At 37.9% G+C, this 27,606-nt stretch overlaps 1 protein-coding gene across 5 annotated transcripts in view; it reads right to left on the bottom strand.

Moving 5' to 3' along the window:
• Lsamp (limbic system associated membrane protein) overlaps nt 1-27,606 on the bottom strand; it is a 2,112,174-nt gene that overhangs the window by 1,334,116 nt on the left and 750,452 nt on the right. For 4 of the 5 annotated variants that reach the window (XM_075962675.1, XM_075962648.1, XM_075962642.1 and 1 more), the window contains exon 2: nt 1,669-1,728. The exons of the other annotated variant lie outside the window; for it this stretch is intronic. In XM_075962675.1, the coding sequence (XP_075818790.1) occupies nt 1,669-1,728 (60 nt within the window). The remainder of the gene's footprint in view (nt 1-1,668; nt 1,729-27,606) is intronic. 5 annotated transcript variants of the gene reach the window in all.

The raw sequence follows: 27,606 nt of genomic DNA, 5'->3' as shown, positions 1-27,606 counted from the left end.
AAAAGGAAAAAGGGAGAGAGTAAGATGAGGGGTTCAAGTCAATAGGATGTTTGCAGTACAAGCATGCCGAGGAGGAAGAATGCAGTGTATTAAAACCAGAAACTCACAGCAGACAGGCATGTGACTCATCACACAGCACGATATCTTGAGATCTTACATGAAGGATAATAACAGTGAGAAACTGGCTTTTTGTTCACTTGTTTTACTTTTAGCATCTTGCTGTCTTAGTTAGCAACTGGTCTGGCCTAGCTTAGAGCATACGCCCCGACTGTTTTAAACCATATAAATACAGGAATAAGTGAATTGACCCTGAAAACAGAATTTTTCTGCTGAAGCCAAGTGTTGCTGTGTGCAAGGTGGACTAGGCAGCAGATAAGAGGTGGATCTATGTGGTTAGTCTGTATACATTGAATACGAATGTGCATCAACTTTGCAGAAGTTACTTCTCCTTGTTTAAGTTGTATGCACACTGAACATGAAATGAATACTTCTGTCTAAAATTTGTTGTGAGATAAACTAAATAACACACTGTGTCTTGAACATATAAGATGGTGTCAGGCTATAATAGGCATTCGATGAATAGTAATGACAACTGTTACTATTGTTATCATCAACTTTAAACAAGAGGTTTGTTGCATTCAACTAATCAGATTAGATTGCATAGTTTATTTCAGTGCTATAGAAAAACAATCAAAGAGTAACTAAGCCCTCTTTATTACACACAGATTGATTTATATGTAAACAACAATGGCCAAGGTATTGACCTTAATTCATTTGAAACATTGGTAATAGCAGGTTAAAGTGTAGAAAGTGTAGTTACTCAAATTTATTGAAAATTCCTATGAAAAAATTCAATCTGAAGTGATTGCTTCTGTTGAATGCACATCATTTTGATGGGAAGTGTAATTGTGCTTCCAGGTGCCTGTATGTGGGCTATTTGAAGAATGGCAAAGTTTAAAATAATGTCACATTTTATCTTTTCCAGTCCTCTGCAAGTCAAACAACTGACTAGGGAGGATGGGATTTAATGACTTATTGTCCCGCATGACTTAGAATCCTCACACGAGTTGAAAGAAGAGGAACATGTGCATGTGCAGAGCTGCACTCACACTGCTCGATGGTTTTGGATTCTGGACTAGTCTTGAAATCTAGAAGTTTGCTATCATTTTGAGGGGTTATAAAATACTATACAGTATCCTTGCCCCTAGTCACTAAGCAAGTATGCCATTTAAATTTCAGTAATGTTAAAATTCCATTCCTCATTTGGTTCAAATGTTTGGAAGTCCTCAGAGGTTAGTGGCAACAGCATTGAACAGTCTGAATTTGGAATATCATGCTATTCCTGAGAGTTCAAGTGATGAGTCTGGGAGTAGTGGGTGGGAATGGGAGTAGGTGGGAATGGGAGGGAGCAGGTGAGAATGGGAGAAAGTGGCAACTGGAGAAGGAAACAATTTTCAGAATAGCAAAGATGATGTAGTTGGGAAAATGCAGCAGTTAGCCTTCGACAGTGAGATACAGGAAGAATGGATAAGAAGCTAAGTATCATGGTTATGATGTGGACAATAGTATAGTATGGTATAGGAAGGGTGATAAGTTTCCATGCAAGTAGGCAGTTTGCTGTCCACGTGAGTCGTCCGTTAAGGTCCTTCTGCGAGTGAGGCAACCCACCTGGGATTGTGATTGGAGACAAATTTACTTCAGCAGGAGGCTGGTTCCAAAATGCCAAGACTAAAGAAAACAAAACAGAAAAAGAAAAAAAACACTCACAATCTCCTACAGCTTGGGCTAACAGGCTTAATGATAAACTCTTTTTAGATATGACAGACATATATCTTAAAACACTAAGCTCCAAGTATTCCCCCTTGCTGTGGTCCTTCTGTCCACAGATAAATTGGCTTATTTTAATATTTTCACCAGGATATGATATAATTCTCCATAATTAATTTTTCACTCCCAAGCATTTTTTTAAGTAAATCACTTTTTTGTATTATTTCCCTTTACTGTCAAATCCAAACCTTTTTCTTTCTCTTTCCTGGTCATGACATTGAACAAGACACTGGATGACGTAAGAAGGTGACTGCTCCAACATCACTGAAAATCAAAGCTATATCCCTGTTTTGTTGTAGGGATTTAAGACTGCACAGAACTAAGCTATGAGTTGATGCATGTGGCTCCTTAGATAACATATGAGGTTATAACATCAGATTACAGTCTGCATGGGGAAGCTGGGGCTCCTAGACAGACTGCTCTCTGGGAAGGCCTAACACAGTGCTTTCAGTAGGAAATTTTTAATACAATGCAAATCCAACTGTGTGTCTTAGGTGTGGGTAAATAAAGTGTTGGGGAGGGTAGGCAGCAGAGGTTAAAGGTGGGAGGCCTTAAGACAGGTACATACTGTCATACTCAAGTACTCAGAGAAAGAGGCAGACTAATAGAGATGAGCTACCCAAAACTGTCTGCTTTATTTCCTGTTCATCTTATTTTCTGCATCCTCAGTAAATCTTTATCCAGCAGAAACTCCCTGGTTGTTTGGAAATTGTATTTTCTCTAAGAACTCAGAGATTATGAAAAATTAACCTCCTCAAAATGAACAGAATGTTTTTTTTTCAATGACGTCTCTCTAACACTAAGTATCAAACAGGAAAATAATAACAAACACCAATGCAGAAGCCCATCCCTGATCTGCCTCTGAGTGTGCATTCTCCATCATCCCACTTGTTCAAGATCTCCATTTCAGTCTTGTTCTACGAAGCTGCTCGCAGGAAAGACATGCTCACCGGAAGCCAAAACCGGGAACAAATTCAGATATGGCACTTGCTCTGCCTCTCTAGCATTGTCAGATCACTTTGAAAGGCTAACAACTCCACGCAACATTCCGTGGTCTTTGGTAAGCAGGGATTATTAATTGCCCAAAATGCTTGCTTTTCTTTTTATTCATTGTTAGTTTCCACTATTTATAGATTTTTGTTTGTGTGTTTCTATTTTTCTTTTTTCCTTCTAAGTATAGGAATGGAAAGTTCTGAAGCATTAAGTAAAAGTTGGCTCAGTTAGACCCACATTAACTTCTACCTTTTGTCTGGGAACATCACAGTATCTCAAAGAAGGGGTTACTTAACACGGTGTGAATCTCAAGAAGCATCCACTATGGTCTATTATGGTTCTTTATTCTCATTCCAGCTCACTGTGAGGTGCAGGCTGTAGCAGGGCATTCATTGTGTGAAGAGACTTTCAGGACACATCTCCACGCAGCCCTCAGACTCTCGTATTTCTCCCTCGTCCAAAGTTTGTCACAAGTCCCCCATTCAAGAGGCAATGTAATTTTTGGATACCACTGAAAATAACACATTGCTCTTGTATAAAAACAGACTCAAATAAAGCCTACCTAAATGTCTATCTTCACAGTGCTGTGGTATTTGCATTTTACAGAAAACATTTTAAAATCACTTTAGTAAGTGGAATCCATTTTCCTCCATGAACTGCTAATACTGAATTCTTAATAGCTTCCCCAGGGTTTTGTGTCTTGCTATGAAACCTTGAGTGATTTCCTCATTGTTGAGGCACAGTAAATAATCACAGTTTATGCTCATAAGCATAAAACTCTCATCTATTACTCTTCCTAGGTTTTATATTCTTAAAGATAGAAAACTTATTTTCCACGCAATCTGAGTATGAGACAATGCTAAATTGGTTTATAAGCCTGGTGAACATTGATATAAACATTCTTAAAAAGCTTTAATGTGTAATATCAGCACTTTAAATCCTTATAGGGACAATTATGCTCCAAATTTCTCAGTTTTAAAATAAGCCATTGACTGATGCTTTTCTTTGTTGGAACTCATCTTTGTTTCCTTTTGCTTTGCTTCTTTTTTTTTTATTTCATGAAAGTACCATGTCAGCATGTTCTTCTTCTAAGTAGCACCTTTAGGTTCATTTTCAAAATCTTAAATGTCCTTTGTGTTATGCAATATTTTTTAAACGATCAGATATAAAGATGTTTCATAAGGGTAGTACAAGTGTCTCCCCAAAGACAATGTAGACATCTATGTAGCGCTTGATTGGCTCCCAGGAGTTAAGGGTAGACTCCTATTGGCTGAATACACCACACACTTACGACTCACCATAGTATAAACCTTCATGGTACCAAAAATATTATATAAGCTGCCAAAGGAGGGAAGAAAAAAAAACAGTCCTACCCAGTTGCAAAACCTGTAAATCAAGATAGTAACTAGTATGGCAAGATATCCATAAAGCGTAATTGGCAGAACTGAGCTGTCTAATTGCACTTAAGGTCCATTCAGTGGGAGGCAAATCATGCCTGGTACTAAAAATGTAGCCAGCTTCCCAAAGCCAGTGAGATCATGGACATTAGCAAAGAATCTTTGTCTGGCGCTTGGCGAGACCAGCACTATTCCTCACTACATTCTGTCTTGTCCTTATGCTCACAGAGAAATGCAGCTTCCACCCCTCACTTAAGAAGCCTCTCTTTAAAGCAAATGGAAACCACCACAGAAGACCACAACTGGACACAATGGAGAGAACAATGGGTAATGAGGAGCCCAATCTCAATGGATGCCTCTGTCACAGCTTGTGTCTTAATGACCCAGGGAACATCTATGGAATCAGGGGTGGAAATGTAGCAAGATGCATCATACTAGAAAATCTACAGTGAAACAGTCTCTCCCATAAATTGGTGCATAGAGAAAACCAGAAACATGTCAATTTCAATGGACATATTAATATAGAAGGGGGGAATTTCATAGGGTCCCACCTCTGGCAAAGAAATACAAGCAACTAATGACTTTCTGGGAGAATTATCTTTTTCCCAAGGTTAAGCCCCCTTTTGGGTTGCCCAAAACAGAGTCCTGCGCCTTGAAAGCATATAGTCACTGGTGTGGTTTGAAAAAACATGACCTCCAAAGGGCATGGCCCTATTAGATATGGCCTTGTTGGAGGAAGTGGCAACATGGGAAAAGGCTTTACGGTCTCTTACTCAAGCTTCCATGAGTGTGACTGTCACTTGACTTTCTATTGCCTGCCTATGAAGATGTAAGAACTCTCAGCTCTGGCACCTTATCTGCCTGCACACCGCTATGCTCCTTGCCATGATAGTGGACTGAGCCTCTGAACCGTAAGCAAGTCACCACAATTCAATGGGTGTCCTTTGTAAGAGCTGTCACAGTCGTGGTGTCTCTTCATAGCAATAAAAACCTTAACTAAGATAGTGACCAACAATAAAAATGGATCAGAAGTTTATATGTATGTATTTGTTGATACACATACATGCATATTATTTATATATGTATAAATCAAAGAAAAGCTATCAACTTGAGGGGGTACATGGGAAGAGTTAAAAGCTAGGTTCCTAGGAGAGACTGGAGGGATGGAAAAGAGGAGACAAAGTGTTGCAATTCCATTTCACTTAAAAACATATTGAAAAAATAAAAATACAGAGATTTTGGTAATATTAGATATTGTGCCAGGGTAATGGCTTAGCAAATAAAGCATGGCTGTGTGTGCTTGAATGAAACTAGAGTTTGGATCCCCAACCCCCAAGTAAATCAATGTGGGGATGTCAATTAGCCTATTATTCTGTACTATGAGAAACAGAGATAGTGAATCTGGGAGCAGGCTGGCTGGCCACACTAGACAGAAGGTCAAGCTCTGGGTTGAGCAAGAGACCTTGTGTTAATAGCAAAGATGAAAAATGGCCAAGGAAGATCCCTGAGATCAACATCAGACCTTCACACACATGCACACATAGACTCATATATCCAAATCTGCTTTTTCCATATGTGCGTACATGAATGTACAATGCATCCTACATACACACAAATGTGTAATATATAGCAAACATAGATGTTTTATATATCTGTGTATATATGATGTATGTAAGTATGTATGTATGTATCCTGAAGGTGATTGGGGTGCCTCAATGAGTAATGGTAATTGTTCCAAGCCTGATGAAGGAGCAACAGAGTTACAGATATGTGTTTAAATATAGAATTATTAAAGGAAGGGATCCTTTGACAAACCAAGTGCATTATTGATTGACTAATTCAATTCATATTTGTTGATAACTATGTATTTTGCTTCAATGGGAAACCTCAAAGTATGCCATTATGATCCCCATTATTTTAGAAGTTAATATGAGTATACAAGCCAAGCATGAAATAAACAGTTTCAAGAATAACTCAAAACATGGGGACTGAAAAGACTCCACAGTTACCAGCACTGACTGATTTTCCAGAGGAACTTGGGTCAATTCTCAGCACCCACATAACTACTTACAGACATCTGTAATTTCAGTTCCATGGAATGTGTTGCTCTCTTCTGGCTTCTGAAAGCACTACATGAACATTGTGCACATACACACATACCAGCACTATATATACACGTAAAATAATAAATTAAAAATTTAAAGGGTAACTCAAATCTTTTACTTTTGGAACTTTATATACAAGGGTACTTTGGGTAAATATTTCCTGGATTAAAACATGAAATAGCTTATTGATGTAACAAACATGTTTTAAGAGGCTGCTAGTTCATTTCCCGACCTCCCTGCTCAGACCCGAAATAAGCACACAGAAACTGTATTAATTAAATCACTGCTTGACATATTATCTCTCATTTCTTATTATCTCTTACATCTTAATTTAACCCATTTCTGTTAATCTGTGCAATGCTGTGTGGTTGTGGCACTGTTTGGCATCTGTATTCAGTGGGGCTACATGGCTTCTCCTTGACTCCGCCTTTTCCCCTCAGCATTGAGTTTAGTTTTCCCTGCCTAGTTCTGTTCTGCCCTGCTATAGGCTCAAAACATTTCTTTATTCATTAACTAATAAAAGCAACAATATACAAAGGACTTCTCTCATCAGACATATAATTTATAATTCTAAAATATATACATGTATAATTCTATAGAACATTACACACAGAGAGAGTAATTCGGAATACAATCACTTTCCAAGAATATGGTAAAGATATCATGCTTCAAGTGAAGTTCATAGTTATGCATGAAAACATTGATTTCAAAGATTACTCAGGAACCAAGAAGTCCACCTATAAATTCTAGGTTAAAAAATATTCTACATCTTGTTTCCTTTTTGTCTCCACCTGGAAGCTCCAAACACATTTAAAAGCTTTGTCTGATACTTTGTTGCATTTTGATCTAGTCTGTTCAGCCTTCTGTAACAAATTATCACAGACCAGGTGACTTAGCAACTACAGAAATCAATTTCTCACAGTTCCAGGCCTGAGGAGTCCAAAAGGCATTGGGTAGATTCAGTGTTGAGTGATTGAGGACCCTGTTTCTGATTGACAGTGGTACTTCCTCACTGAGCTTGCACATTATGAACTGGACTAGCTAGCAACCTGGGATCTCTTTTATCATCTTGGTGGCTGCCCTTGTGATGAATTCACTTGCTAAAGGCCTAACCTCTTCAGACTGTCACCTGCATTGCTGGGATTTCAGTATTAGAAGAAGATGGGAACACAGATAGTTCCTCCACACCATTTTTGTACCATTTTTGTCCAGTTGTTTAAATGTTTTAAATATATAGTTAAATGTTCATCATATAATCATTTTAGAAGTATAAAATCAATCTCTATACAGTATTTAATCATTTTCGTTGATATTCTATTTTGTATGCTATTAACATTTTATAACCTGTTTTTTTATTTTTTAGCTGTACAGACAAAAGGAGTGAATACTAGAACGTTTATTGCTAAAAACCTTTAAATTATTTTATCAATTTAGACAGTCAACAAAATGTAGATAATAATAGTACTTCGTTCCAAGCTGACATGAGAACTTAGGGCCTTAAAACATTTAAGGCATAAAGGGCAGCATAGAAAATGGTCCCAGGCACACATTAATAAGGAATTCATATGTAGTATTATTAACTTCCTGGCTGATACAAGGGTGCAATTCACTAAAATTACAGACAGCAGAGAGACGTTTGTACTTTTGCAATCTTGTTTACTCATTTGTGGTCTAATACATCCTAATTTTTCTGTACTTTACAAAGTTTTCTTTCTACATCTTAGCTATCCTGCTGTCTTCTTTTTCAGTGATATAGTTGTATATAATTTATTTTTAATTCTACTTAGTGATTATCTTTACAACCTCCAAGACTAATCTTTTAAAACATAAAATATTACAAACATATGGAAAACTACAGATAAAACTATAACCGACAACAGACAAAAATGTTGTCATTAAATTTAGCAGATGTTAACATCACGCTCTACTTACTTCAGAGCACCTCCTTAGAGAAATAAGTCACAAATAGAGCTACAGACAGCTCCACACCCAGAGCCTCGGTCCTGAAACTTATGGCAGATACTCCTCCAGTTAATAATGAGAATGCTTTCAATTTTTCTATTTCTTTTCCTTGATGTTTCTATATATTCATATGTAGAATATAAATTATTGGATATCTTATGTAAATTGGATATGAAATATCAGATGCAGCACTCCACATTTGTTGAAGGTTCTGACCTAAACCAATGCATTAATCCACTGATAGGCTTTTAAGCAGTCAGATGAGAGGTGGTAGAAACTGGAATGTGTGTGTCCTACAGAGAGTGTATCTATGGGTATATATTTGAAAGTTGCGTCTTGTTGCCAGTCTCTTCCCTTATTTATGTCTGCATTCTGAAAGCCAGGAGCCAAGCAGCTTCCCTCACTACACACGCCACCACTCTTAGACTAAAATCATAGCAAGAATAGGTTTTCGTTTTTTAAGTGGTTTAACTCAAGTATTTTGTTGTATTATTGGAACATTATCACAATTATGATAACTATATCAGATACTTTTCATAATGAAAGTGTTTCTTTTCAGGCTTTTACCCAATTTAAAAAATACTTAACTCTGCTTTTAAAAGATTTTTATATTCCTTACCTTTCTGTTTTACATGAAATTTCTTTATGATGGGCTTCTCAATCTTGTTTCACCTAATGATTGGTTGTTTTATATGTTACAGTAACTTTAAAAATGTTTGTAGATATTATATTGTCTATGTCTTCTTAAGTTTTTCTACCATATTATTAGTACAAATACTCAAACTGCTGTCTCACAGTATCCAGTTCATATTTTTATTTTGACAGCTGTCCTTTCAATCTACCATCAATCCTGCCCAACCACTTTGGAGGACCTAGTCTTCAGAATTTTTACTGTATCTTATTATTTTCCTATTACTGAATTTATTTTTATGAATATATTATGCTTTCATATACTACTGAGAGAACCAAATTTTTCTTTTGCTTATTCTGTTAACTGTTTATTTTAAAGAATGTCTGCTTTTCACTTGCTTCAAGCCAATAGTCTTGCCCAAATTCATATTTATTTCTTGGTTTTATTTGTAAAGTGTTTCACCATTTACTCATATATTTGGGTTGCGGAATGTGTATACATGTGTATATACTAAAAGACACAAGCAATGGCCAAAGGATAGTTTGCTAGTGTCACTACACCCTGCTGTGTGGCAGCAAGAGTCTATGCCTGCTGAGCCATTTCACTGATTCTTGATTGGTATTTATATCTAATCAATTTTAGACAGAGAGCAAATAGATTCAAATTTACTGTTCATAAATATACACTGTCCGTAGATTACCTTTCTAAAGCTGTGTTCACTTGACTAATCAACTGGTTGCAGTTTATGAAGACACAGTAAACTGTGTGCAACTATTAGTTTAACATCTATTGCCTGTTAAACTTGATTCTATGTGGCTCTACCACACTAAAAATGGATTGTGCTTTATCTCAAGTGCATGAACGTCTATTGTAAATATCAAATTAAGCACATTACAAACACTTGTTTCTGCCCTCTGCTGATAAGACTTGTGTCCCTGCCCCTTTACCAGAACCCTATAGCTAGATCTTCATAGTTATAAATAAGAGAATTGCTCACTTGTCTTCTAGTATATCTCAGCTATAGATGTACTGCAATGCATAGAAAAAGAACAACTGCTCTAAGGCCTGGAAGAAACAAGCAGTACTTAGCTACTTGATGCAGTATCTGTTCAGTCATATAGGAGCCACTCAGTTGGCTGACTGATATAAGTTATTTTGGTTTTGGCCCATGGAATAAACAATAATAATAAAAAAAATTAAGCTTTATTTTTCTATTAGTAGTCAGATAAATTGTATCTTCTGTTCCATCCCTTGTAGAGTCTTCATGAGCAGCTTTGTCGGTCTTACAGGTTTAGAAGACTGTAGTTCAAGGCTGTGAAGGATATTCTTGATTTTGAATGGTAGTATGGTGGGAAAGTATATCCTTGATTTTGGACGGCGGCATGGTGGTGAAGGATATTCTTGATTTTGGATGGTGGTATGGTGGTGAAGAATATTCTTGATTTTGGATGGCAGCATGGTAGTGCGTCCAATTGGATTGAGGGAGCAGATAATGTAGTAGGGACTGCTTCCTTGTCAGATGGAATCTTGGACTCTCAATGTTTCTTCTACAGTTCTGATGTGCTAAGTCCCATGATGCAGGCCCACTCTCATTGCTCTACCGTGTTTTGTTTTTCTTCAGGTTTTACTAACACTGTGGAAAGTTATTTCAAGGTGTATTACTTTTGTTTATGCTGCATTTGTTTAGCTGTATAAAATTTTGTTTCTATGCCTGTCTAAAATACTTAATGGTCAAATAAAGAGCAGAATGGCTAATAGTGAAGGAAGAGAAAGGATAGGCACGTCTGGCAGGCAGAGAGTATAAATACAAGGGGAAATATAGAAGAAGAGAACAAGGAGAGGAGGATGCTATGGGTCAGCCACACAGCCAGCAATGGAGTAAGATAGACAGAAGTAAAAAGAGGAAAAAGCTCTAAGGTGAGAAGTAGTCAGGATAATTTAAATTGAAAAAAAAAACTGGCAAGAAACAAGCTCAGCTAAGGCTGGGCACTCATAAGTAAGAAAAAATTCTGTGCAGTAGGATGAGCAGTGGGCTGTGTCCCGCCGCCCGGTTAGCTTAGCTCCAAAATAATTACATAGAACATGTATTCATTTAAACACTGCCTGGCCCGTTATTTCTAGCCTCTTATTGGATAACTCTCCCATATTAGTTTAACCCATTTCTAATAGTCTGTATATCACCACAAGTTTGTGGCTTACCGGGAAACATTCTAACCTACGTCTGTATTGGGCCAGAGCTTCATGGCATCTGTCTGACTTGCCTTTTCTTCCCAGCATCCAGTTCTGTCTTTCCCACCTACCAAAGTTTCTGCCCTATCAAAAGGCCAAGGCAGTCTCTTTATTCAACCAATGAAAGCAACACATCCTACACCAATTCTGTGTGTAATTTATTTGGAAGCTTTGTGGCAGGCCCCCAAAAGAGCAAAAGAGCCTGAAAAGCTAAAAGTAAATAACAGCCAACAATATTTTGCCACACAACATGGGGCTAGAGTAATAGAAAATTCAATAACACACTATAGTCCATTGTGCTACCCAGGGCACTTACATTCTGGTCAGGAGGAAAAGGGATGAAACTAAGCAGAAAGGGCAAAGGATGTTCATGACCTATCCATTAAAGGATGGCTTAAAAAGGCTTCCTGACCTTCCTATTTATACTTTACTAAATAAAAAATAATTTCAAAGCCATCATTACTTTAAGGGGAGCCTAGATATGGAAACAGCCTTGTTTGGGTTGGTCTTGTACCTTAAATCATAAGGCTTTTCATGATACTGGAGTGAAGTGATGAAAGACAGAGAGGAGAGCTAGCAGATTTTTCATGTTTGTTATTGTTATTGTTCTGTTTTCAGAGGATATTGAAATACCAAAAAAATAAGGGGAGTCAAACCAGAGCTTGGTAACCAAGCCTCATTTAGCTCAGCATAGGTATTCGTTGTGTTCCTTGAGAGAGCATCAAATGAATTTGCCTTTTAGTGGCATGTTAAAAAATGTTTATATAACTCAACACTTACAAGTTTTAATTAATAAGGATTCTAATGTCAAACCTGTTTGTTTCTACTGAGATCCTGCCTTGTCTATTAATAAAGAACTTGTGAATTTTTGAAGGAAATATTGATTTTTTCTCTTGCTCCAATAGTGTGTTGTTCACATTTAAAAGAATTCCTCAAAGCAGTGCTACTCATGTGACCTGTACTTGTGGGTGTTTTCAACAGTTTACTCAGAAACAGATGTATATATAATTAAAATAAGAGGTTACCAGAGAGACAGATTGTGAGATGAGAGATAAAATAGCCCCTGTACTTCTAATATTTGTCCATCCTATGCCCATTTTTTTTCTGTTGCTTTGTGTAGAGCAGTTTAAATCACGTAATGGCAAAATCAAACTGCCTTCTTGAAAATGAGCAGTTTGAATTACTCTAAGTTATCTTTTGTTCATGTAACTTTTTACCTTTAATTAGTACTTCTATTAGCTCTCCAGAAGGTAGCATCAATTTCATCAAAACACAATTCCTACTGCAAGCACTTCAATAATGATATTTTAGTTCAGTGCAGTGTACACATCAGCTGTTCTCCATCCACTTAGGAAGTTGAGGTAGGAGGATCATCTGTGCTCACAATTTAAACCTATTCTAGGTAACACAGTGAGACCATGTTGTACTATGAATAGGGAACAATGTGATAGTTTGGTACTTCTAATATTGATTTATACCATTTAGTTGTTAACTATAACACAACTAATATTTTCACCATCTTTACTAAATAACAACTGAAGGTCATTACAATTATAGGCTTAGATTTCTGTAAATTAAAGTCTAAACCCTCAATTCTGTCTTTGCTTTTACTGAAGTCACAAATGGTAAACATATAAAATGTCTTCAATTCACTACCTCTTATCTTTTAACTCATTGAAAACACAAGTTTCACCACTCATACATTTTTTATATTCATTTTCTCTGTCTTCTGGTCTCGCTCATTTGCCCAATGCTTTTCCATATGCTTAATTTAATTCCTTAAAATGAGGCAGGAGAGTAAGTTTTATAATAGGAATGCTGCCATGAGCTAAATATTTCTGTCCCTGTCCATCTGAGATTCACATATTGGGCTCCACAGTAGAGTTGTGTTGCATTTTGGGATAGTTTTTCTTGGTAAGGAAATCAAACTTAGTGAGAGTAAAGAAATAGAGTCCCCGACCAATATAATATGTGTTAGTGTAAGATTAGACACCATTAGTTGAATCTCCCTGACTTGTGCTCTGTCCTCCCCCTCTTTACTATACCTGAGAAAGTCAGGTGTGTCAATCAAGTTTGGTTGCTACAAAAAATGCTCAGTATAACCAATTTAAAAGAGACAAGGTAGCTTTGGTTCATGGTTTCAAAAGTTCCAGTTCATGGTTATTACATGGTCTAGTTATTTGGGCCTCTGGGAAGGAGTGTGCAGCAGAACAATACCACTGACCTCATGTTTAGGGAAACAACAGAAAGAACAAGAAGAGGGCAGGGCTCTCCAATTCCATGCTGGGGGCATGATCAATAAGAAAAACACATCTCAGCACACCCCAGGTCTTAGCAGTTTCACCACCCCTCCTCAACAACATCTCTAGCTAGATAGAACATTTAACACAAAGAAATTTGGAAAACAATTCAACATCTAGTCTACAGAATAACACCAAGACTTGTCAAGGAGGCAGAATTCTAGAGGTCAGAAAGGTGTTTGTTTTTTTTTTAACCAGACACTGAATGAGTAATAACTTCGCTAACACTTTAGACTCTGTATGTGTGAGAAAACACATTTCTATTGTTTATGCAGCCCAGTCTCTGGTACTTTGGTATGGCATTGTGAGTAGAATAGCATAGGATCATAGAGGTCCTGATGTTAAAGTATTTAAACAAGACCATGATTCAAGGGAAAGAAAAAAGGGAGGCTTACAAACTCACCTTGATGGGTGGCAGCATCACATGTCCATGAATACTAGAGACACTTAAGATGCACTCTACCTGTTTTAGGTCCCCTAGAAGAACAAGCAAATGGTGGCCCTTATCACAGTCGAATGACCACCAGAGTGCACTGGGCAAAGATCTGAGAGTGTGGTTGCCTTAGTGAAGCTTTATTCCTCATCCCATTTCCCTGATTTTAGCTTAGAATGGAGATAGTACAAGAAAGAAAAGAAGACCTTATTCCAGGTGGTAGCTGAACAGTACTGAAAAACAGGACAAACCAGCAGGTGGGACTCATTTGAAGGTCATTCTTATGGAATCAATACTTAGTACATGTTTAAAGAATATGACAAACCTCTGAACCTAAGTGTGTGCACTAAGGAAAAAAGTAAAAGGAAATGAAACAATAGTAAACCCAGAATGGTCATTGAGATACCCTTCTCTGGCTACTCTCTTCTGGACTATTTTGTGCTATTTTCAAATCAGAACATAATAAAAAGCAAATATGCCCTGCTGTTAGTATTTAAATGGTAAACAGCTCCTCTGTGTCATTTTTTCAGTGCTGTATGAGTTTAGTTTCTCACCTGCATCTTTGCAGTTCGGAGCCTTGTAACGCTTATGTGTCTTGGTAATGCATGCACTTGTGCAATTACCTGAGAGGCAGTCCAAGTTCGACTGAGATTTTACATATATTCATTTAATAGCCACATTATTCCACAGAGTTCTCTTTGCTGCCTCTGCCACATTACCAGGAAAACCCTTTAGAACGGAAGCTCTGCCTTTTCTAACACTCCTTGTTTTGAATTAAGGATAATTTTGCATGCTTAACACAGTGAGGTTTGGATGAGTTCCTATGCATCAATATCTTTGTCTCCACAGGCAGGTGAGGGAAGTGTTGAGTATTTAGCACTGGCTGTTAGAGACAGTATTGCTATTCTATGTGATGTAGGAAGTAGATTGATTGCTTCTTAGTGAGCATTCGGGAGGGCTCACCTGACTAGTTATCATTATTGTTGGCACTGTCTTCGCAGTAACCTGGTTATGTTTTCAAAAGAGAAACCCATGAATGCCAAATTAGTACATGCAATTCACATGGAAGTCCAGAACTCTACTTCTGCTTCTGCCCCAAGTAGCGTGAGTTCTTGAACCCACAGAGAAAACCTCCTTCCCTTTATGTTTCTTCTAATGATAAGCAGGTGAGCCTCTTCAAATCCGGTCAGGGTTGACAGTTTGGTGGTTACTCTAATTGCCCTTACCTCCTCAAAATACCAAACAGAAAACAAAATGGGCAAGCGCTGATAATGAAAGCTATGCTGTCAAAAACAAAACCACAAGCAATAGACTAAAGTCACAATGGTGCAGGGAAGCTGTATCTCAAGAGGGATAATTAAAATACACACGTACACCAAAGAAAAAGAAATAGATGATTCTTGTGCTGCTCAACCCCAAATCCTCTTGTACTTTCAACAAGTAATAAGACAGGAGAATGCAGGCTAGAGTGCCTCTAAAATTGGCAATTAATAAGGAAGCTGTTTTGATTGTATATGGTTTCCTTCCTGCTTGATGTTGAAACAGATCATTCTGTTTGCCTCCGCCCACATTCTGGCTGCTTCAGCAAAGAAGAGATCTTGGTAGTTTTGACTTTCCCAACTCCAGACATTCACAAAGGGACCTTTTTATATAAATTAAATGATTTGTCTCTTGGTGTTCCTGTCTTTGTGGGTATAGAAACAGAGAATAATCACTCCATGAGCCTAGGTGATCTTCCTTTGCAGATATATGCCTTGCACATCTACTAAGTTTCTGTTTAATCCTTTATTTTTGGTGTGTGTGTGTGTGTGTGTGTGAGAGAGAGAGAGAGAGAGAGAGAGAGAGAGAGAGAGAGAGAGAGAGAGAGAGAGAGAGACAGCCAGAGACAGAGAGACACACAGAGAGAGACAAACAGGCAGAGATAGAGAGAGACAGACAGAGACAGGGTGACAGAGACACAGACATATTCTCATTCTTGCTACTGTTTCCCAGAGTACGTGACTAGTGAGGGTCATTCCTACATGGGGGTGCCATTTCCACAAAAAGGCAAGCATAGAACTGTATCAAGAATCCAAACCGAATAAAATCAGAAAGTGTCAGTATCTTATTTTCTCATCTTGCTTGTTCTATTCACAGGGTGGGACTCTCGTTTCTAGTGATAAGAACACAACCAACCAGGCGTCTCCATTCTCATCTCAGAAAAAAGGAAAGTTGGAAGTGAGGGATGAAGCCTTGACAGTCCCACCTGAAGATGGAGAATATATTTCAGGCTTTTGCTGTGTGATGTTACTCATTGCCCAGATAACCATAAAGAAATCTGAAGGCAGCATCAATCCAAATTTAAGCTCTTTTATAAATAGATTTATTCATTCAATAAATATTTATTGGACACTTACAATGTGCAAAGCATTTTGAAAATGCATAACGTAATCTTTTCTCCCAAGTGGCACATGATTGCATAGGAGCAAATAATATATATATGCAAATAGCTATATTAATCTATTCAGGTCCCTTTCAGTTGCAAATGACAGAATCTAACCACAAAGTCACTTAAACAAGAAAGGTACACATTGCTTCCTATAACTGAAAATCTATGAGCAGATTATGGGTAGATATTAAGATATAACTGAGGGATTCTTTAGCATAATTTTTAGCCCTCTCTTCTTTTTCCTCTCCTACTTCTTTGAGTTTTGGTCCTATGATCAAGAAAATAAGACCAGAATTATCCATAGCATTGGTCATTTAGCTTTTTTAACCTTACTTCTTAAAAAGTATCGGGACATAGACTAAATATTTACTAAACTAAACAAGTGTTTTTAGAGGATTGTAATGACCATAAAAACAAGTTACACTGATATTTTTTAAAAATCAAAAAGTTTAACAAGTTTTTTACAAACAATAATAAAACAAACAAAAGGTCTTTACACTTTTGTAATTCTCAGTAATAACAGAAAAGGAAAAAGTAGAAGATTCTAGAGATAAAAATATTGGATGATACGGAAATGCAAGCATCAAAACCTTAAGTGCCTGATACCAAGTACATGTCCGGTAGAGAACTAAGTGGCATCAGGCAAACGAGTAAATTGAAAGTGGAAATTGGCCAAGAGAGCAGAGACTATGAGAAAAAAGTCAGATCAGATTCCATAGGACTAAGAAAGTAGATGTTAAAATGATTTTGAGTCCTGGATAAGGAAGAGTCTGTGGTTGATCTTTAAGCGTGGCCGTGTTTCTAGGCAACCTGACTGTACATGCAATGAAGTTCACTTCAAAGAGGAGTTTAAGTCATTAAGAGTTCAAGATTCCTCAATAACCTAAAACCTGTACTTGAGCTATAAGGAACAGAAGTCACATCAGCAAAAGAAAGTCTAAGGATAACGGAGGTGGGATGAGAGCAGATAAGGTTTGGAGATGAAGCAGGCAGGGAAGTTAGTTCTTTGGTCACTAACTTCTGTAAATTATACTAATATAACTACTCAGGCCGGCCCTGATCAAAGGCAGGTCCACAGGTTCTCAGCAAGCTAGAGGTATAGACAGGGTGGTGGAGCCTCGCTGTGTGGACTGGGTGGATTTAGGTGTTAGTAGATTTATAGTCGATTGCTTTGGATCTAGAGCCTGGAGTTCCTTTGAAGCTCCCAATGGCAGAGATGCCTCTCCCCATTGCTATAGAACCAGCAATATGAGGAGACTCAGTGCTGGGAAGGCGCTTCCAATTATGATAGCCTGGAAAAATTTGCTCCTACTTTAATCACCTAATAGCCTTCATTACAAACTCTTCTATTCCCACCACACTCCAAACACTGCTATTTTCAATTTGTGTCACATGTTTTATTAATATATGATTTCAATGAATTTTTTATTTATTGAATCTTAGAAGTTTTGCATCCAACAGTTACTATTGGAAAGCCAACTTCATGTAGATAAGGATCTTGGCCAATTTCTTCAGTTTTATGACACCAGTTCCCTGACCTTTGTTTTTGAAATGGAAGTTTCTGTCTCTCTCTGTCTGTCTCTATCTCTCTTTCCCTCTCTGTCTCTGTCTCTCTCTCACACACACACACCACAAACATTCAATATTCTGTTATTTTTTTTTAATAAGAGGACCAAAATGAACCTGACTCAAATATGCAAAGCAGATAAAGCATTTATTCCTGTTGAGGGTTGTCTCTCTGATATTGAAAAGTTATGAAACTATTAATCATCAAGGAAGCACAAGAATTGCTCAGATCATCCCATCCCCTTATTACATTTGCAATTATTTGTTTTCATATACTTTTTTATTTTCCTAATAAAAACGTTTTCCTCTTTCCCTCCACCTCATTTTCATTTTTGTCCTCCAGCCCATAACATACAAGAGCATTCCTTCGTTACGTATTCACATCATTTTAGGGCAGTGAGCCTAACCTTCATCGACCAAACTCTTTCACTAGCCCTGTTCCATATTCATTGCATAGGTAGTCACCCTGAAATGTATTTACCAGACCTGATTTCCATGGAGTACTTTAGTTCATCCTCTCTAATACACATTTTTTTTCTGATTTGCATGGCTAATGGGAATAATGAAATTTCTAGATTCCGTACAGCCCTTGCTGTAGCTTTAGAATCATTGCCACATTACTAAAATAATGAAAGCAAAATACTCAGCTCTGCGGAGAGCAATGCTAATGAGGTCAAGGTAGTGAGTTCAATCCCTGGGCAAACCGGCTAGTATTTCACACAGAGGAAAACTGTCTCCTGGCTATATGCTGTCCTTATCCTCAACCAACCACTTTACCAACAGGACCCATTAGTTACAAGTAGACTTCATGAGAGGAAGAGAATCCTATTAGATGAATCCACCAAGTAGATAGGATTGGGGCCATTTTCATAGGAATCCCAGTTACCTGGGGCCTGTGTTAAAGAAACCAAACTTAACTAGGAAGTAGAAGTAACTTTAGAGTGTGGTCACTGAATTTATTTCAAGCATATACAACCACATCAGACAGAAATAGTCAAAGAAGAGGGTAAATATTGGACAATAAACAGAATTTGGGAATGACAATATCAGAGGGTGGACTAAACGTTAATATTTGCTTGTTTAAGAATAGCCTATACAAATTGAGAGGGAACTTTTCACTTAGACTGTGAAATAAACATTCCACATTGAGCTATTGACACTGTAATCTTTACATTCATTGTAGAACATAAACACTAAATACTCCACCCACTTCATTGCAGATGAGGAAAATGGCTGACTACTGGTGAACAGGTAGTTTGTCCAAGTCCCAATTAACAAGTGATCAGGATAGTATTCCAAGATATTCTAATTAAGTAAAAAGACCTTCAGAACAGGGAAAAGAAAATATCTGTTTAATTTGGCAGGAAAATATAATAAAATATCCTTGGAGCAAAGAGAAAGATGCTTATTGCCTTCAGGAAAACTCCACTGTAAGAACAACGTACAGTCTAGAGTGAAGAGAATGCTTGCAATATTCCAAGAGGATAAAGACCCTGGAACAGGAGTGGATCTCGCCAGCAATGCTCCACTCACAAGCGTGTCATCAAATGCTTTTGTGGAGGGATACTACAACACGGAAAAGATGAGAGATTCCCTCTACTGGCAATTTTGCGAATATAGGTTCACTCCGCACTTCATAGAATAGGAAGATGACAGTTGCCTGACATTGGTGATATTGAGCCAAGGTGGTGAGCACAGGATTACGGCAAAAGGTAAACCCCTGAATCCACATTTGGCCTCCTATCTCGGAATTCTCCAAGACTCTTCATCAATGAAAGTTAGAGAATGGACGTTACAGAAGATGATGAAATGGTCAGATGCAATTAACACTCAAAGCCAACAAAGCAGCCTCTGCTTGAACAGGTAAATAGTTGGGTATTAGGTTTTCATGCCAGAATATGCTCTGGATTAGCAAAGACATACTATGGCTGAATCTAAGGGTTGGAATTTAGAATGACAGAGATCAAAATCCCAGCTCTGCCACTCCCCACGGAGAAACTCCCGGCATGTGCAATAGCTCTGTAGCCCCGGTTTCCTTCTTTAGAATGTGAGACTACTAACATTTTCTGTCTAATTATGGTGATAAACAAGATGGCTTATGGGAAGCATCAATTTGCATAGATGCCAAAAGCTCTGTGGGCATGGCTGGCGTTAGAAAATTGGAGAAAGATTGCTACCACTGAAGGGAAAGGCCATGGTTGGCCCCAGATTGAGCAGAGTAAGCAGTCGACATGGATTTCTCCTGCTTTAGGATTTTGCTAAATTATTCCACTTCAAGTCTGAAGCAGATTCGGTTTATATTCTATCACAAAAGTACTAAAGCCGACGTCTGCTGCTGCAGTGACAAAAGGGAAGGGCTAAAAGAGACATTGCTGTTATGTGGGGGTTCCTGTGTTGTCTCTGAGCCCTGCAATAGGCTGCAAAGATAAAGAGGGCTGGGGCTGCCTGGCAGCACAGGGCTGCTAACCAGGTTTTGCCATGCTTCCATCTCAGGCCTGCAGGCACGTGGTGAACTCATGAGCAAGTGTTTGTGTGTAGATGCTATTTTGGAAACGTTGCTGATGAAGTCAATGACTTTGACTCCCAGAGACATTTTCATCTTGATTTCTAAGACAGGGTGAAAGCATCTGGCATAATCTTCAGCAAAAGGTATAATCTTTTAGTTAGCTTCGAGGGAGAAATCAACAGCAACAAGTCAAAGCAAGTGCTGGTTTGACATGGGGAAAAATTGCCACTTAGAAGAGTGTGATTGAGAGAAGCAGCTTGGTGCAGGGGTGTACGCTGACACTAACTCAGGACGCCTGGGAAAAGGCGCTGGGCTGCTTAATTGGACATTACGCTTTCCCTGGTGTTTCCATCATTATGTGGCGCATATGGATTAACAATTTCCAGATAAATGAAACGCACGTGGAATCTTAAAATAGCGATTGTTTGGTCTACTGCTTCCAATTTATAGATAGCGACATTTAAGCTCAGTTAGGAGTCCTATGTATGAAGTCCCACTTAATTATAATCGTAATATAGCAAAACTCAGAGCATGGGTCCCACCAGCTTTGCCTCGGTCTTTCCTCACACTAACCCATGTGGCTGACTAACTCTTCACATTCTTGAATGAGTTCTTGCTGGATGAGGGGAAATTGAGAACTTTAAGTGATTTAGATGTTATCGGTGTTACTGCGGATTCTGCCTGGACATGCCAAAGGGGTAAAGTTATAGAAATTGGATACTGAGACAAATCCCTGTGCAGCGAGTATGCTACCTTTGAAGTTCTTTTTTGTAAAACAAATTACCGATAGTCACTTGCTCATATGTTGTTTTCATTGCATTTATAAACTGTCACTGAGCAAAGTGTATAAAAAAATAAATTGGTTTTTGGGGAATGTTAAAGCATAAATAGTGTGGTGGTTTGAATGAGAATTGCCTCCATAAGCTCATATATTTTTAATAGTTGGTTTTCTGTTGTTGGTGGGACTAGGCTGTTTGGGAAGGATGAGAGAGTATGGCCTCCTTGGGGAAGGTGTGTCATTAGGGGTGGGCTTTGAGATTTTAAAAGCCCACACAGTCCCAAATTAGCTCTCTCTGCCTCGTGACAGAGTTATAAGATGTGAGCCCTTAGCTACTGCTTCAGCACCATGCCTACTGGCCGGCTGTCATACTCCCCACCATGATGGTCATGGACCCTAACACTTTGAAACTGTAAGTTCCAAAGAAACATTTTTTTCTGTAAGTTGCCTTGGTGATGGTGTTATATCGCAGCAGGAAATAGGAAAGTAACTAAGATAAACAGTTTTGGATGAAAATTTAGAAATAGTATACTTGCCTAAGAATACATACACACACACACATATATATATACATATATGCATATGCATGTGGGCAGATGAGATGGTTTACTGAGTAAAGGGGCTGTCGCCCAGCCTGATGACCTGAGTTAAGTCTGCAGGACCTACATAGTGAAAAGAGAAAGCTGATGCCCAAAGTTCTGTTCTTCCCTCCAGATCCACATTGTGACATGAACATGCACAAATATGTAAGTAAGAAAACAAGTAAATGTAATTTTAAAAGAAAAAATGTATAATGATCTCATTGAAGAAGGGCCATCATTTATATAAGAAGCAAGTACCTACAGACTCAAGTTTTGATTGTGCAATGCTCTCACACTACAAGGTTACAATTAACCAGATAAAAAAAATATTGCAAGTCTAGGAGTACACAATGTGCTACATGAAGATAAATTTTCAGAACTCCTCGTTTATTAAGGTTTCTTCGGATATCTATGGAGATATAACTTCATGGCATTAATCATGGTATTTCAAGCTGTAAAGTTGAAAGCTATACTAATGTTCACACATGTATTCATATTTAATCTTACTAATAAACTTACATTCTCTCTCATGCAGAGATTGAGTTAAGGGTTTAGGAGTTTATTCTGGGAATTTCAGAATAGATCTCTCAAATTTACTGTGATAATTGAATCCACTTGAGAGTGTTGTTAAAATGAAAACTGGTATTTAATAGGTCTAGAATAAGGAATGCTTCAAAAATATAATATCTCATGGGATGCTTTGATTGTTCCTGGACACATTTCTGGGGAAGTGGGGCTTTTGTAGCAAGGTCTTATGTAGCCTCAGCTGCTTTCCAACTCATAATTCACCGACGAATGGCCTTGAACTCTTGATCCTCCTAAGGAGCCTCAACCTCCAAACTGAGAGAATGTTAGGGAAGTAGAGTCCCATCCAGATTAACACACACTTTGAGTAAGAAGGATTTAGCAGAGCCAGAATGGGTGAGAAGGTAAAAGACCACAAAAGGAAGGAAGCTTTGCACTCCTCCTCCTTCTTTCTGAATCCCCTCTCCTTCGCTGGAGAATTATTTCTTCTTTGGGGAAGTCTTCTCAAGTTACAGGATTAAGAGTGAGTACGAACAAGCCTCTGCGACCCTTAGAGCATCTGGACTTTACACTACCATAGCTTATGAAGTTGTCTTGGTCTAATTCCTTAAAAATCTCCCCTACTCCACCTGAATCTGTTTGGGGACAGAACCATGCCTGACTCTCTTTATTCTCATTATTCTCTAGTGGGTTCTTTTGGCCCTTCTTATGTAAATATATGGGAACTGCCAAAAAAGTAAATGAACTAAAAGCTGTAATCACTAGACAGAGATAAAGGGAAGGATAGAACGGGACATCATCCAGAAAGAGCAGAACATTTGGGATGGTATAATGGCCATTTTTTCTTGCCAACTACACAGGAGTTAGAATCACTATAAAACACACCTGTGGGATCGTGTTTTAAAAGACTGAGCGTGGTTTTAAGAAGATTTAGCTATAAAAGGTAGGCATTCTCTAAATGCGGGAAGCGGCATTCCATGGGAGGAAGTCCTGGACTGAATAAAAAGGAGACTACAAGCAGAGGAACCACATTCATTGTCTTTTCTGTTTCCTGATAGGGATGGAACATGACCAGGCAGCCCACCGTCCACCATCATGACTCCTTGGCAATGATATTGTATTATACCTTCCAACTGTGAGCCACAATAATCCATTCCATCCTTTTATTGGATTTTTCTGGTATTTTATTTCAGTAACAGAAAAAAGGAACTAATGCAAGCTGGATTAATCCCATGAGATTTGCTTAGTCAGAACTAATTTGAAGAAGACAAGGACATAGACGGAAGCATCCATGGGGCAATAGAACTGGGGAGAAAAGGTAGAAGTGAGGAGATTCAGAGGTATAGTGACCATCAGAGAAGCAGGACCTGCGGTTCAAATGGGGCTTGTCCTGGAATTCGTGCAGAAGTTTTTAAAAAGCATAACCAAGTATACCAACAAGAAACCTACAATGTTATTAGAGGAGGGTTAGGTAAACTGAAGCAGAAGTAAGCTTCCTTCCCTGGATGCTTGGAAGGAGTAATGCCCATTACGTGGAAAGCCAGGAGGACCCTCACTGTGTGGGTTTAGGAAATATTTTAATTGCTTAAATATGTTTTAGTTCCAGAACAAGCTTATAGTAATTCCCAGAACAAAAATAACAACTTTGTGGGACCCATGCAATAATTGAGAGCAAATTGATGCGCAATTTTGTGTGAGAAGAGAATAGGTAAGAAGGAAGGACAAGAAAAGGGCTCCCAAAATAAAACTTGCCTCAGGCCCTGAGCACACAGGCTGATTATTTCTCCACACCAGGCAGGGACATGCTTGTTAGTTTAGGATGCTGACATTTCTGACAGCTGCCTAGGATGTGATTTCTTAGGATATTCTGGAAACCACAGTTTTTAAGCCTCCTAACAAGCAGTGACCCTTTTGTCAAGTAAAATATTACCCCTTAGGATAGGCTACTCAGGATCCTTGCGTGGACTAGAAGCCTATGGAGAAGCAGATCAGTACATCCGTCAAGCTCTCCCAGTGTCCTGTGGTCAGCCTCAGAGCTGCTCAGCACAACCTCGGGGCTTTGCCATAGATGATCAGAATCCAATTTTCCTAGCTACCCAGGTTCAGTTTGTCTTCCCCCAAACAATGGGTGACTTTCCTCTCTGCACCCTACAGTCTTGATAGTGAAACTTAAACTGCCAATAGAGCGATGTGTATGTTATTTGACACATACATAAATAATTGAACTATTTGCTCTAAAATACTAGCAGAGACTCAATGGGTTATCAGAAGAGGGGAAACAAAAATGCAATAAAAGTAAGTTTATTTTCTATTTTAATCTTCCAGCTATCAAGCACTTTCTCACATAATTTTGTATTTCTAATGAATGCTAGACCGTTTTGAATCAATGAGCTTGTCAACAAGTGATCAATATTGATTGATAATTAAACTGCCCTTTATAAAGAGTCACTGTAGGAGAGAATTCTAATGAGATGTTCAGCCTTCGAAGGGTGTAAAACATGTGACGCTCAGAAGCTTGTCAAAAAGAAAACAAAGCAAAACAACAATAGAACCTGCTGTATTATTTGTTAGACTGCTGACCTGTGTTGCTGTTTGTGATATCTGACAATATAAGACGTTATAGGGTCTGCATGCTGGCCCAGCTGTTGTGGACTTAGAATAAGGAGGTCTGGATTGAGGGCCGACATCAGGCTATTTTCTCTTATTACAGTTAGACATTTAAATGAGGTATTCAGGTCATTTTTTAACACTGGGCACCAGTTGTGAGATGCGGTAGGACTGTCAGTGACTCGTCAGTGGGGACATTATTCTCCTTTTGAGCTCTCTAAGGACATTTTCTTACTCTCCTGGAAGTTAAGCAAACTTCTAGATGCTTTCTTTTCTATTTAATGTTACTTTGGATTAAAATGTATTTCACACGATGGTGTGTTTTATCATTTGATATGCTCTCCAGCCAAAACTGATAGTCATCCAAGGAAATTCTCTAACCTCCTAGTTTGTAATGAGAATTCCATTTACATCAGAAAGACTGAATCAAATATCTCTGATTGGAAATGAAAATTATATCTTAAAACATTTTGATGCTTCAAAGGGCTTAAACCCACAGGCTGGAGAATGTGAGGAAAGAGCTTTCTCTCTGAGCTGTACGTCTAATACACAAATAAAACTCCTACTAGTCTTTGTAATTCTTATGAAGAGATGTTTTTAAAAGACTAACATTTTAATAGATAGACTTGCTCCACCATCTGACTTAGGGATGCCTGATCATTTGCATTCAGAGCAAAAGGACATCACCTTCCTCAGAATGCTGGAGTGAAGACAAGCATCAGAGAGTACACACACCATACTGGGACCATTCTAGGTCCCATGAATTTGGCACCTAGAAGGCAAAGTCAAGGAATTCACTGCCAAGTATATACAGCAGCAGTACGTATTAAAAGGCAGCATGATATTAAGTTTTTTCTTTTATAAAATTGTTCTTTACTCAGTAGTTGTGCCCAGGCTATAATTAGATAGAAGGCTGATAACCTGTAATTTTCTGATTAATCTAGAGACAAGATGGGGAAGCTGCTGTGGTTGATCTCTTCTTGCGTGCATTATTATGAATTTATTTAATTGTCATAGTAGCCCTGAGAGTTAAGCACTTTAATTTTCATATCACAGTCCTAGCTTTTACAGCTCAGTCAACTCCATTAATAGTCTGAACTTATGTAATCCAAAAAGTGTGGAATTTGGATCTATATTCAGGTAAATAATTTCAAATCATAACTTTTTAAAACTTCACCCTGTTCTCCAAGAAATATTAAAATGATTTGAAAAATATGCAGAATTCTTAAATTGATATAGAATATTTGTAAATACAGATTAGATTTAGATCTAATATAGAATATTAGATTTTAAATAAATGTTATGTCTAATGGAGTTCAACACTTGACCCCTAAATCAGAAAATAAGTTATTAAACACATATTCTGCATTCCTTTATCATAACAGGCAAGGTATAGTAATTTGATTTTCAACTATTTTAAAGACATATTGTCTTTTATACCCTAGCAGTGATCACACAGAGCCATTTATGCTCCTATATCCAAACATATGCCAAAAAATTTATATTTATTTATATTTAAAGATTTAAAGATTCATAAAAATAAATGGAAATCTTTATTCTGGTTATGTATTTCATAAGAAAATTCTGTATGTTTTGAGCTCATTTTCTTCTTGCAATGTGATGAACCTATCTGTGCTGACAATAGAAAGAGAATCTAGAATCAAGCCTCTTGAATCCATCTCTTAATTTCCTCCTCTACTTTATATTATCATCCAAATCAAGCCGCTGAGGAGCTAACACATGGGAAACAAACAAACAAACAAACAAAAACAAATGACGAGAAAATGAGTATTTGGATCATCCAAGATTTGATTTTTTTTAGTGATTAAAATTAAATCTAAAATTGCAAAACTCTGTTGAAATCAATAGTTAAAAGGTGAGATTCATTGCAACTCCATTAAACGTGGAGATACCTTCCTGCAGGAGGAATGTGCTCAAGTTAGCCAAGCCAGCTTGCCACTTCTGTAGCTAGAAGGACTCAATGCCAGTGTGCATGAATTCCATGCAAACCCACCGGGGATACCATATATGCAATTGTAAAACAGGTTCTTGGATTTGTCACTACACAAAGACAGGCATTGTTATGAGGAGGTTTAGCATGAGATACAATGATAGCTGAAAACTGTGTTGCCCAGAACTAATGGAGTAAGTAGACAATGATAGACAGGTAGGATGATTGGTAGATAGATGAACTTAAAGATGTAGTGTAGTGTGTAGCCATGTGTTAATTACTATAAGAGAATTCATGGATTCTAGCCAGTGCAAAATTGTACATGAAAATCTGAGATTAAATGCCCGAAAGAGAGCTAACATACTCATGTCAAAAGCTGTTATTTTCTATGAAAATTCTTAATGCTTACAATAACACAGTAGAAAATGAATATGAACACTATCGTGTGATAACTAAACAAAAAGACAAAGTTTATAGACTGATGATTATGATTCAGCATCATTTCAGATAAAATTAACGGGTATTAAATTTTATTTTATTTTTGGGGGGTCATATTTCTTTTTTATTGATTTTAATTGAGCTCTACATTTTTCTCTGCTCCCCCTTCCTGTCTCTCCCCTCCCCTTAATCCTTTCTCAAGGTCCTCATGCTCCCAATCTACTCAGGATATCTTGTCTTTAACTACTTCCCATGTAGATTAGATCTATGTATTTCTCTCTTAGTGTCCTCATTGTTATCTACGTTCTCTGGGATTGTGATTTGTAGGCTGGTTTTCTTTGCTTTATGT

The sequence above is a fragment of the Microtus pennsylvanicus genome, chromosome 1 (assembly GCF_037038515.1).
Source record: "Microtus pennsylvanicus isolate mMicPen1 chromosome 1, mMicPen1.hap1, whole genome shotgun sequence".
Classification (NCBI taxonomy): Eukaryota; Metazoa; Chordata; class Mammalia; order Rodentia; family Cricetidae; genus Microtus; species Microtus pennsylvanicus.
The sequence above is the reverse complement of the archived record's forward strand: the minus strand, read 5'-3'. Positions and strand labels throughout refer to the sequence as shown.